Below are 12,120 nucleotides of genomic sequence, written 5' to 3'. Positions count from 1 at the left end.
ATTTCTTCAGACATAAAATTAAATAGTCAAAGTAGGTAGAACTTTATAAATAGGGACCACATGACTCAGACACGTTCAAGTAAAATCTATGAAAAAGTTTTGATTCAAAGTCATTTAATAGACATACACTAACGGACAGACTCTCATCCCAAAGTCACTTACTCAAACATTTCAGTTAAAAAAAAAAAGAAAGAAAAAAGTTTTTGGCAGTTATCTATATAACCACACTAAAAAAAAAAAAAAAAAAAAAAAATGTTTTCAAAGGCAAGAAAACATTTTTGTGGGTAAACACATTTACACTCCAAAATTATTATAGTCATTGGTACCTCCCTGTGGGATCTGAATATATGGGGATGCTGGAGGAAATAGTTAAGTTTCTTGTTACCCATGGCTTGATAATTGAGCATTTGACCATACTAGTCAGCCATTCTCTTCAGAGAGGTGATGTGGGTTTGACCACACTCAAAAATTAGTCCTAGCCATTTGTACTGGAGGGAACACAAGGAAAAGAGGGAAAGCTCTTAAAACAAGTCTGTCTGTCATAATATCTCCTTGGGGTTTCTCTTTGGTCCGAGAGCAGCTGTTGTAGCTTTCAGGTAAAGCAATGAACTCGTGATGTTCTACCAAGATCTTGCCAGGCTTCATGATTCAGTAACGGCTCTGAAATAAGGCAATGGCATCCCAATTCTTTGAAAAGGCTAACTTTCTACTTCATGAGAGTTTAGCTCTACTTCAGAATATTACCTAAGAATGAAGAAATATTTACTCACTGACATGAAAAGAGAGAATTGAGAGTTGGAATATCTCTCTCAATTTCCATGTTAATATTTCCTTGTTATTTTCCTTTAAGAATATGAAGACCATATCCACAAAGGATCATAAAATCTGTATGAATTCAAGTAGAGAAATAAACAAACCTCTCAAAATGCCCTTTGCAACAATTGGCAATGACGTCAGTCTTCTCAGCCATTTGATATCTTCCCAGCTGATAGATGGGTCTATCGCTTTAGCCACATATGCAGCAAGTCCACTGTCATCTCCAAAATTTTCCTCAGGAGAAAATGATAAAGTACTGGTTTCAAAATTTTTCATCCTAAAATAAGAAATGCATAAAACAAGAAATTTGCCAAAGTTAGAAATATCTTTCCAATGATTCATTCAATGAAAAATGTTACCCTTTTCAAATCAATTGGCTGTTCACTCCTCATTCATCTATAAGTCAATTAAGTCAATTGCATGCATATTTTCCATATTTTAATGTAGGACTCTAGACTAAATGTTATACACTAGTGGTCTTAATCAGTGACCTAAATTTTATTTTACATCTTAGGCTATGTTTATACAAACAAATGTGTTTCAAGGAAAAAAAATGTGTTCATATTCAAATATCCCTTTTTAAGCCAGTTTATAGGTATAGGCAATAGAGTTGACACTATTTTTAGCCGGCAATGCAAATTAATCACAATTTTAAAAACATTTTTATGGTGCACTATAATTTACAAAGGGTTTTGTATGCCAAAATTATCACGATTTTTCCTTAAAAGACTCTTAGAAAGTAACACTGATACTCTATGATTCCCATAGAAAATAAAAACAGAGGTACAAAATGAATTGCCTCAAATTAGAACTAGCTAATAGCAGTATTTGAGTTCCAATCTGGGTCCCTTGACTTTATTCCTAATTATATTCTCTTTGCTCAGATCTCAGTTTCCTCCTGGCTATTGCACCTGACCTCATGAAACCTTCCAATGCCCTTGTAGAAAATTCTAGAAGAGGTTGCAACTGCAGTAACAAGTGTTAACATGACTGTTGCCCCTGTAGACTCCTTCTTGCCCTGCTATTGCAGTATTGATGGTGGTGGTGGGCATGGGAGAAGTGGGAAGTGTTTCCCAGCAGATAAGTTGTCACCTCTTGCCTTTCCCTCCCCCTTTTAGTTGTTCTCTCTGAACCTCTCGGTCTGCTGACTCAAAACAAGTTTGACAAGGACATGAACTTTTCAATTATCAATACCTTCATTTCTCTGACAGTGGTTTTTTCTTGGTCCTGGGCCTGAGTCACCACCCACACAGCAGACTGGAAGCATTAGGGATGTTGAAGTGTAAATACCCCAGCTCCCTCACCCCTAGGTAGACTAACTCTGAGATAAATTCTGCCTAAGCTCCCAGAATTTTCCAGCAGGGTTAAGCTTCAGTTGCCCACAACTGTAGCTGTCTTGGTATTATGCCCTTTGTTCAAGGCCTTCCCTCCTTTGCCTCACTTTCCTACTCCTCTAGCAGTATTCCCTTCACCTTCCCTATAAACTACTTGCACTGAAATCACAGGCTCACAGCCTGCTTCTAGGAGAACCCAAACTGAGACAAAGTACCACTGAGTTGCTTCCTTCCCGTATGTCTATTTTTGTTGACCCAGCTTAGCCCAGTATTTCTCTAACTCACCTCTAAGATTCTGCAGCTGGCTTCCCCTGTGCCTGAGGTCTTTTCTCTTGACCTAATATCCTGGCTAGACTTTGGCAGTTCCCCACTCTAGGGGCAATGTCTTTTCAGCCTGCAGCTGTGACTGCTAGCTGGATGGATGACTTCAGGATACACAATAGAATCATTCCTGTGACTTATCTGCCCACCGCCCCAAATCCAGTTGTAAAATTCTTCTCCTGAAAGATTGTTTTTGAATAATGACAGTGACCGGACTCACCTTGCTCTTCTGCATACTATTAATTCCCCTACCAGTCAATCTCCTTTTTTGGGGGGTCAAAGTATAGTGGTATGTATATCGATCTCTGGCTTAGTCCTATCTCTTTCTTCCCCTCCACCAGTTCTGTCATTAAATGTAGAGAAGATCATGGAGCCATATAAAAATTTATATATCGGCCAGGCACAGTGGCTCATGCCTGTAGTCCCAGCACTTTGGGAGGCCAAGGTGGGCAGATCATCTGAGGTCAGGAGTTCAAGACCAGCCTGGACAACATGGTGAAACCCAGTCTCTACTAAAATTTCAGAAAAATTAGCCAGGTGTAGTGGTGGGCGCCTGTAATCCCAGCTACTTGGGAGACTGAGGCGTGAGAATCGCTTGAACTCAGGAGGGGGAGGTTGCAGTGAGCTGACATCATGCCACTGCACTCCAGATTAGGCGACAAAGTGAGACTCCGTCACCAAAAAAAAAAAAAAAATTGTATATCATACTAGAAGAATCTAGGCACAATCATGACTTCCTTTAATAGAAAACTATGATTTTTTACACCTTAGTGTATTTTAGCTAACATAACTGGTTATGTAGCTTGGGTGGCATATATTATCACAAAGATATGAACATTCATATCCCATATAACTCAATTCAAGCTATTAACAAAGTTTTCTCAATAAGGATTGAATAGTTAGTCCTATAGTTTCACGGACTCAGATGGCCATTGAAGATCATAGAAAATTTCAGTGAGTCATATGGATGCCCATCTAGTTGTTGGCCTTTGGTGGGGATTTTAGCTGAAATGCCTGGACTTCCTTTTTATTTAAATCAAACCACTTAGGGTTGTACATTATATCATAGTCCTTGGTCTTCTGTGGTCACCCTAATTTGAATAAAGCTAACCGCTGGTCAATAAACATATCATGGAGACCTACTTCATTACTTACAAATGATTCAATGATAATAAATTCCAAACCTTTAAATAATATTGTTAATAAGAAAAAGTCTGATCTGTCTATCCCATAGCAAGACCAGGAAAAGAAAAAGAAAAACATCTGTATGTGTATATAGTCTGCATGGCACCCCACCCCCATCCCAAACAAGCTCCAGTGTTTCAGCAGGGGTGGGGTGAAAGGGTGAAATGGATAGGAAAAAACAGAAACATGGATAAAATTATATAAATAACTGTTGTTATTCTTGGATGGTGAAATGCGGATCAACACTTGAATGAATGTTGCCTTACAGAAATTTCAGTGCACAATGAAGCCTTGTTGTTACTCTGAAACTTTGTTCAAAGTCAGAAGCCAAGAAAAAGTTTTCAGATATCTTGACAGAGACCCACGATGGAGTGTTTTACCAAGAGCTCCGAAAGAAACCTCCATGAATGCTATTTTTATTCGGATTATGACATATATATATAAATGCTTAAAGTGGCTTCTGATAACCAAAGTATTCCATTTTGTAAGGAAAAAAGGGGCGAAATCAAAATAATAACATGATTACTTAGGGCTTAATTCTCCAAATCCTGATCTGTTTAATGATGCAAAGGTAAGAAACAAGATTTCTTCTTTGTAAGGTACTCATTATCTCTTGAGTGACACTCAAATATACTTTTTAATATAGAAGTTGTTTTAGCTGTTAGTAATTTAGCATCATAAAAATAGTAACAACTGCTAATGTAAGTTAAACATTATTAAATAACCAATAGTAACACTAATAATCACGAATATTGAGTAATACATAATATTATGCATTATAAGTATTGATAATGCAGCATTAAAGATAAAGCCACATAATTCTGTCTTGGGAAACGAAAAAATAAAATGACCAATAGAGGCTACAGTATCAACACAATATGAAAAGAAAGAGATTGAAAGAGGGGCTCATAAATACAGACACTGATACATGGGCCACCAGCCTTTAATTCTGTGGTTAGGAGAATACTTGTGTTGAGAACACAGCCCTGGTAATTGCTTCCTCAATGTGGCCGCTAGAAGAAGGTTCAGGGAATGAATTTTGAGTTCAAATCCTGGTTCAGCCTCTTGCTAGTTATGTTACATTGGGAAAATCTTGTATGCTCTAGTACATTTTGTTGATTGAGTCAACAATTACTTATTGAGCATCAACTATGTGCCAGTGTTTTCAATGTTTAAGATATATCAATAAATATCAAAACAGTTGAGAATCCCTGCCCATGATAAACATCATCAATAAGTAAATTACAAAGTGTATCAGAACATAAGCACTATACAAAGTCAAGAAAAAAGTAAAGCAGATTAAGAGGGATGTGAGTTGCCAGAGACTCAAAATCAAACTTTAAGTATGTTTGGTAACCAGTATTGGCAAAATTGAGAAGCTACCTTGAGGAGGAAATTAGTAGAACTGTGTTTGTGGTTATTTGTTACAACAGCAATAAGAATAACATGAAGGCATTATATTACAGTTCCAAATGTCAGAAGTCTAAAATGAGTCTCACTGGACCAAACTCAAGATATCAATAGGGCTGCATTTCTTCCGGAGAATCTAGGGGAAGCCCTATTCCCATGTCTTTTCCAGCTTCTAGATACCCCCTGCTTTCCCTGGCTCCTGACCACATCATTCCAACCTCTACATCTGTCATTTCGTCTCTTTCTCTGACTCTGACACTCTTGCTTCCTTCCCTCTTATAAGGACCCTTTTAATGACATCAAGCCTACTGAGATAAAACAGGAAAAATCCTCCCACCTCAAGCCCCTTAAGTTAATCACATCTGCAAAGTCCATTTTGCCACGTAAAGGAACAGGTTCCAGGGATTCATTTTCCTGCTATACTTATGGATGTGAATGATTTCCTAACCAAAAATTTAAGAGGCTATTATGCCATTTAAGAGGCTATTGTGCCAAGTCTTCCACTGACCTCTCTCCCTGCCCCTCCCCCCACCCTGTTATTCTGCTCATATTTGCATCTCTACCATCAGTTTTTATTGTGGCTTCCCAATATAGAGACATGTATACCCATTCCTAACGTCAAGACTCAATGGAAGCGAGGCTATCAGTCATGCGTGGATTCTGGGAATTACTGTTACAGGCAGAGGGAACAGCCAGGGCAAAGGCCCCGGGGTTCCAGCATGCCTGGCATATTGAAGGAACATCAGGGAAGCCAGAGTGGAAGAGTAGGTGAGGATGTGAGTGCTAGGCAGTGAGGCAGAGGTCATGGAGACCTATTCACATTGAGTCTACTTTAAGGCAGGCCACTTTCATCATGAGAGACCTGAGAAGACAGTGGCAGGCCAATCTATTTCAGTATGATATATTCTGGCTACTGTGATCAATAAATCACTTCTGGACACTGGGTGCGGTGGCTCACGCCTGTAATCCCAGCACTTTGGGAGGCCGAGGCAGGCGGATCACGAGGTCAGGAGATCGAGGCCATCCTGGCTAACACGGTGAAACCCCGTCTCTACTAAAAATACAAAAAAATTAACCGGGCGTGGTGGCGGGCGCCTGTAGTCCCAGCTACTCGGGAGGCTGAGGCAGGAGAATGGCGTGAACCCGGGAGGCGGAGCTTGCAGTGAGCTGAGATCCGGCCACTGCACTCCAGCCTGGGTGACAGAGCGAGACTCCGTCTTAAATAAATAAATAAATAAATAAATAAATCACTTCTGGGCTTAAGAAAACATGTCACTGGGCAAATCGTAGAAAGGGTAAGTGTCATGATTTACCTTGATCTTAGTCAATGATCAGAAATTACGTTTCTTCTCTATAAACTGCCTTGGCACTGCACTGAAGGGCCAAATCTTAATTCAGGGTAAATGAACCATCTCCGTGGGGATATGGAGAAAGAAAAAGTTTCTGCCCCAAAGCCTCAGGAATCAGTCTACTGAACTGGTTTCATTTCTTGCTTCTTCCAAGAGCAGATGAGAAGTCTCCTTACTCCCTCTCAGTTTCAGGAACCCCCGTGCCATTAATAATGTATACACATGCATGTGTTTTGCATATGGACCAAGCAGAGACTACCAAACCTCTGAACCCTTGCTGGGTCCAGATGCCAAGAGTCGGGACCCTCCCCCACACCCGGGCAGAGGAAGTAACAAGGGCTGGAAGGAGCCATGCTTTACAGGCTCATTCTCCTCTGGATTTCCTGCCTCCCTTGCCTGCCAAACCTCACTTATGAAAAGCCAGGCTTCACCTTCTGTGAGTCAGGTCAGTTGCGGAAAGAAACCGATTTCATATCAGGCTATAACAGATGAGCTTTTCGGGTGTATGTGGCCTCAGGCGGAAGCCTGGACCTCCCATTAGCGTGCTCTGCCTTTGAGAGCTGAATGTGGACCACTGAGGAACTGACCAGAAGGCACTGGCCTACTCCGAAGTCCACTAGGACAAACAACGCCAATGTGCACTCTGAGGGGCTGGGGTACACCCAGCTGTGGGGTGTTTCCCGTGTTCCCTATAACCTGGATGTGTTGCTCATTATTTGATCATCTTCAGACCGGAGATGTGACAAGCTAGGAAGCCGCAGCCAGTTCCATGCACACCGACAGCTGAAAAGGGTCTTTGTTTCATGGCCCTTCACGTCATCTGGGAAGGAACCCAGGAGCAAAAGAAAAGGGGGGAAAGCAAATCAACCTTCCCGCCACTCACGGGGTAGCCCCAGCCGTGAAGAAGCAAGAGGTACCAGCCAGAATTAACAACTGTGTCATCCCCACCCCATCTAAGTAGATGCCTCTGTGAAACACATTTTGCTATCCAGAGCAAGAAAGCATGTCTTAAGTTAAAAACAAAACAAAAAACCCTAGTGTACTTATTATTGTTGTTACTATTGTTAGTAGTAGTAGTATTAAGAGATGGAGGAAAAGGAAGAACAAATTCCTTTTCAAATGGCCAAGGGGAAATAATGAGGAATGTTTCCTGTCAGAAACCTCGATAGCGGGAAACTATTTAGAAAGTCTTTAAAAAAAAAAAAAAGTAATCAAAATAGAGAAATAATGTAAATATGGGTTTCATATTGGGGGAATTTGAATCCCTCAGCTTTCTGATGAATTTGGCAAGGAATAAGACTATGTCAGAGGCTTTTGTTTTTGTTCTCTTTAAACACGGGGTGTTTAGGTAACCCTGAGTCTGGGATATGTGGAACAGTTTTATTGGCAAGTTTGGCAGGGAGAGCACTTTCTTTTTCTGTCATTGGCCTAATCCTGGCGCCACATACAGAAATAATATCCTAAACTGGCCTGGTAGTAACAGGGAGGTAACATCACACAGCTAATTCACACATGGCTCAACAGCAAGATTTTATGCACAGTTGTTTATTCTCACATAGGCACATACACAGTAAAACTATGTGAAACTTACACAAGGCCATGCTCCAACTTCCATGGTGAGATACACTCTGCAGTCACTGTAATAGATATGAAATTCCAGGCGAATATGAATTTGATTTTGGATCTTTTCATTTTTGAATATTTTGGAAGAGCAAACACAGTAAACCTGTGGCTTCTTTCGTCTTTTATCTTTTTTCAATCTTGCTAGCCCTAGGTTGTTTTTTCTTTTTCTTTTTTTTCAAATACAATTCAAACATAGACAGAATAAGTAAGGGCCTCTGTGGCATGAGATCTGGGAACCCAGAAAGATATTCCTCATGATCTTACATATTCTGATGGATGCTGTAGGAGTCCATCATAAAAATGTCCTCCATTAAAACTAAGATTTTGATCCATTTTCAAATACTTATAGGGCTGAGGGACATAATACATCCATGTGAAAAATCCAAGAGCACATTTTGGTGGAAACTAAAGGAAGGAAAACATGATGAGGAAAAGAGGTGTATAGCTTAAGGAGGTTTGGGTCTTTCCCAGAGACTTCCGCTCAGTTTCCAGCTTTGACTCAAGATGATTGTAATCCCAAAATACTACCAGGAAAGAGATAATAATTCACTGATTGTGAACAGGGTGAATGAATGACCTGATGAAACCATTATAGTTCAACATCAGATTATGTGATACATTGTTTTTGCTAAGATGAATGATTTGAGTGAATGAATGAATGAATCTTGACCTATGGACAAACCACAGTGAAAGGAATATTGCTGAAAGAAGAAGTAGACAATGAGGGATCAAAGATGTGGCTTTTTTTAATCTCCATTATTTTTTCTTTCTTTAATCTTCTTATCCTTAGCTGTTCCATGTACAATTAAAAATAAAATGTAAAGGTGGCTCTTTGACTTTAACAGAGAAATAGGGCACCAGGATGATCTTAATAAACTGTTGCTTGGGCAAAATTAAGTGTCTTCCATCTGTAGAGCAATTCATACTTCCTAAAGCGAAAGGCCTTAATGCACTCTAGTCTGAAAACTTATTTTGACTTTTGTAAGTATAGAGGCCATTTCTGTTTCTATTGTGTAGCTCAAAAAAGTGACATCTACAAAAGGGATTTGATTAGCTGAAGATTAACCAGATATTTAGCAATGATGGTATCAGTAGAATCCAGACCCTATCATTCCCAGACAAGATCCCTTTCAGCTCAGTTCAGGGCCCACATATTCATGTTTACCTGAGTTGTGGTGGCAGCTTGAATCTGTTACGTACATCATCAAGACGGTTGCCCAGGTAAGGTGTGTCCACTGTCACAAATATGGCCTTGTAGCCCGTCTTCTCTGCCTGCTGCACCAGCTTCTTGGTGACTTCTCGGTCCTTATAGATATACAGTTGCAACCAACGAAGTGCCTCAGGACCAGCTTCTGCCACTTCTTCAATTGAGGAGGTGGCCCAGGAACTCAACATCATGCCCGTTCCCAGGGACTGACAGGCTGAGAAAGAAAGGGGATAATCAAGCCAGGCCTGGCATTGCTCATCCAAGCCTTTGAATTGCAGTTGGATGGAGTAAAGACATCTAGAAGGGCAATTTGGCAATATGAAGTCAAATCTTTTAAAGAGAGAAGCAAGTTCAGTCCATACCATCTATTTCCTGATTCTACCTCCTCTGGAACAAATGGCTACTGGAGTTATTGCTGCTCAGTGTTTATTTTCCAATGATTAGAAATACACATTTCTTTCCACACTTTGTATATTGTTCCTGAAGAACAAAATGAGTCCAATAGTCAAAGGTGCCTGTAAATACAGGCAAAAAATATTAAGAACCTGAATGTCCAGCACTAGGGAATTGGTTAAACTATAGTTCATACACCATCAAGTAAACACAGATCTTGTATGAAATCCCAGGACTCTCTTATCTTACTTTTACTCACTGACTCTTTTCATTGTCTTTAAGATACATCTTCAAAGATAGACACCTACACTTTTAATGTTACAGATATACTCAGACTTTATTTGTATGTTTGGCATTTATTTCTCTTCTTTAATTAAACAGTTATACATTATGCCATTGCTATAAGGAAATTGCATATGACACACACACACACATACAATCACTAAAAGGGACACTGGTCAGGTCTCAGATATTGAAGCATCAAAGATAAGGCTACGTATATAAGCTGGGAGATAAAACTTCCATTTCAGAACAATAACAGGGTAGAATGGATTGAGAGCCTGTCCTACAGTCCCAGTCTTGCCATCCATGAAGCACATTCTCTCTGCGCAATGGCTATAGCCACAGCTGTTCTGCCCACTTCATTGCATTGCAAGATCATCAACTGGGGCAATGTTTGTGAACGTTTTCTGTGTAATCCCCGAAGCCATGCAATTGTAAAGGGCTAGGTGAGAGGATGCCTAATGAATTTGGAAAAATAAGTCCTGGATAGCTTTGTATATTTTTCTAATTTCGCCAAGGACCTGGATTTCTTAATGTCATTATTTATTAATCTTCTCTTTGCCAGACTCCTTTGTGCATTCACACTCTGCACCTCCAGTATACGCAGGACCTTCCCACCGGACTCTAAGATTCCATGCCTTCCCAATGCATGGCAGTGTCTCTCATGCACATGGCAAACCTACCCTCTTGGATGTCATTGCCCTGAAATATTGAGGGAGTCTATTTATCTATGCTTGGTACCAGGGAGTCATTTAGGCATGCAGGGAGTCTAGAAAGATCATTGCCCTGGGAGAGTGGTGAGTTCCATGCTGAGTTCTCCTACTTTGTTGCTCATCTCTGTGTGACCTTAGGTAACATCCTCTTCAGGACATTTTTTTTTTTCTTTTTTGAGACAGGGAGTCTCACTCTGTCTGGAGTGAAGGCTGGAGTGCAGTGATGTGATCTTGGCTCACTGCAACCTCTGCCTCCTGGTTTTAAGCAATCCTAGTGCTTCAGTCTCCTGAGTAACTGGGATTACAGGCATGTGCCACCACACCCAGCTAATATTTGTATTTTTAGTAGATACAGGGTTTTACCATGCTGATCAGGCTTGTCTTGAACTCCTGACTTCAAGTAATCTGCCTACCTTGGCCTCCCACCAAAGCCAGCTTTCCTTTGCAATTATTTTTAATCTATTTATATGTATTTTTAATTGAAAAATAGTAATTGGACATGTTTATGGGGTAAAATGTGATGTTTTGATCTATGTATACATTGTGGACAAATTTAGACAAGCTAATGACCATATTCATCACCTCACCAACTGGTAAGGTTTGGCTCTGTGTCCCCACCCAAATCTTACTCAAATTGTAATCCCACATGTCAAGGGAGGGAACTGTAATCCCCATGTGTTGAGGGCAAAAGGTGTTTGGATCATAGGGGTGATTTCCTCCATGCTGTTTTCATGCTAGCGAGTGAGCTCACACAAGATCTGATGGTTTTATAAGGGGCTTTTCTCCCTTCACTTCACACACAGGCTCTCTTACCTGCCACCATGTAAGACATACCTGCTTTTCCTTTCACCATGATTGTAAGCTTCCTGTGGCCTCCCCATCCATGCAGAACGGTGAGCCATTAAACCTCTTTTCTTTATAAATTACTTGGGCAGTTCCTTATAGCAGTGTGAAAGTGGACTAATACACCAACTTACCGTTTTTTTTGTAGGGAGAACATTAAATATCTATTCTTTCAGTAATTTTAAAATATAAAATACATTACTATTAACTGTGATCACCATTCTGTACGATAGATCACTAAAACCTATTATTCCAGTTGCATTGAAACTTTGTACAACCTTGATCAATATATCACTTTCCTCATTCTTTTCCTTCCTCTCCCAGCGTCTAGTAGCCACCTTTTTACAATCTGTTTCTGTGAGACCTACCTTTTTAGATTCCACATATAAGTGAGATCATATAGTATTTGTCTATCTGTTCCTGGCTTATTTCACTCAGCATAGTATCTTCCAGATTAATCCATGTTGTTACAAATAACAGAATTTTCCACTTTTTAAAGACTGAATAGTATTCCTTTGTGTACATACACCTCATTCTTTATCCATTCATCTGTCAATGGATACTTAGGTTGACGCCATATCTTGACTATTGTGAATAATGCTATAATGAACATAGAAGTGCAGATACCTCTTCAACATACTGAT

The 12,120-nt window shown here is 40.0% G+C and overlaps 1 protein-coding gene across 1 annotated transcript in view; it reads right to left on the bottom strand.

The window, feature by feature from the left end:
- The window catches only part of HAO1 (hydroxyacid oxidase 1), a 55,527-nt gene that overhangs the window by 23,923 nt on the left and 19,484 nt on the right, over positions 1 to 12,120 (bottom strand). Inside the window, exons 3-4 of the mRNA XM_005568381.5 lie at positions 9,204 to 9,459; positions 918 to 1,093 (exon numbers count right to left, since the gene is read on the bottom strand). Coding sequence (XP_005568438.2) covers positions 918 to 1,093; positions 9,204 to 9,459 — 432 coding nt within the window. The remainder of the gene's footprint in view (positions 1 to 917; positions 1,094 to 9,203; positions 9,460 to 12,120) is intronic.

This window comes from Macaca fascicularis, chromosome 10 (genome assembly GCF_037993035.2).
Source record: "Macaca fascicularis isolate 582-1 chromosome 10, T2T-MFA8v1.1".
NCBI lineage: Eukaryota > Metazoa > Chordata > Mammalia > Primates > Cercopithecidae > Macaca > Macaca fascicularis.
This window is presented reverse-complemented; position numbering and strand designations above follow the sequence as displayed.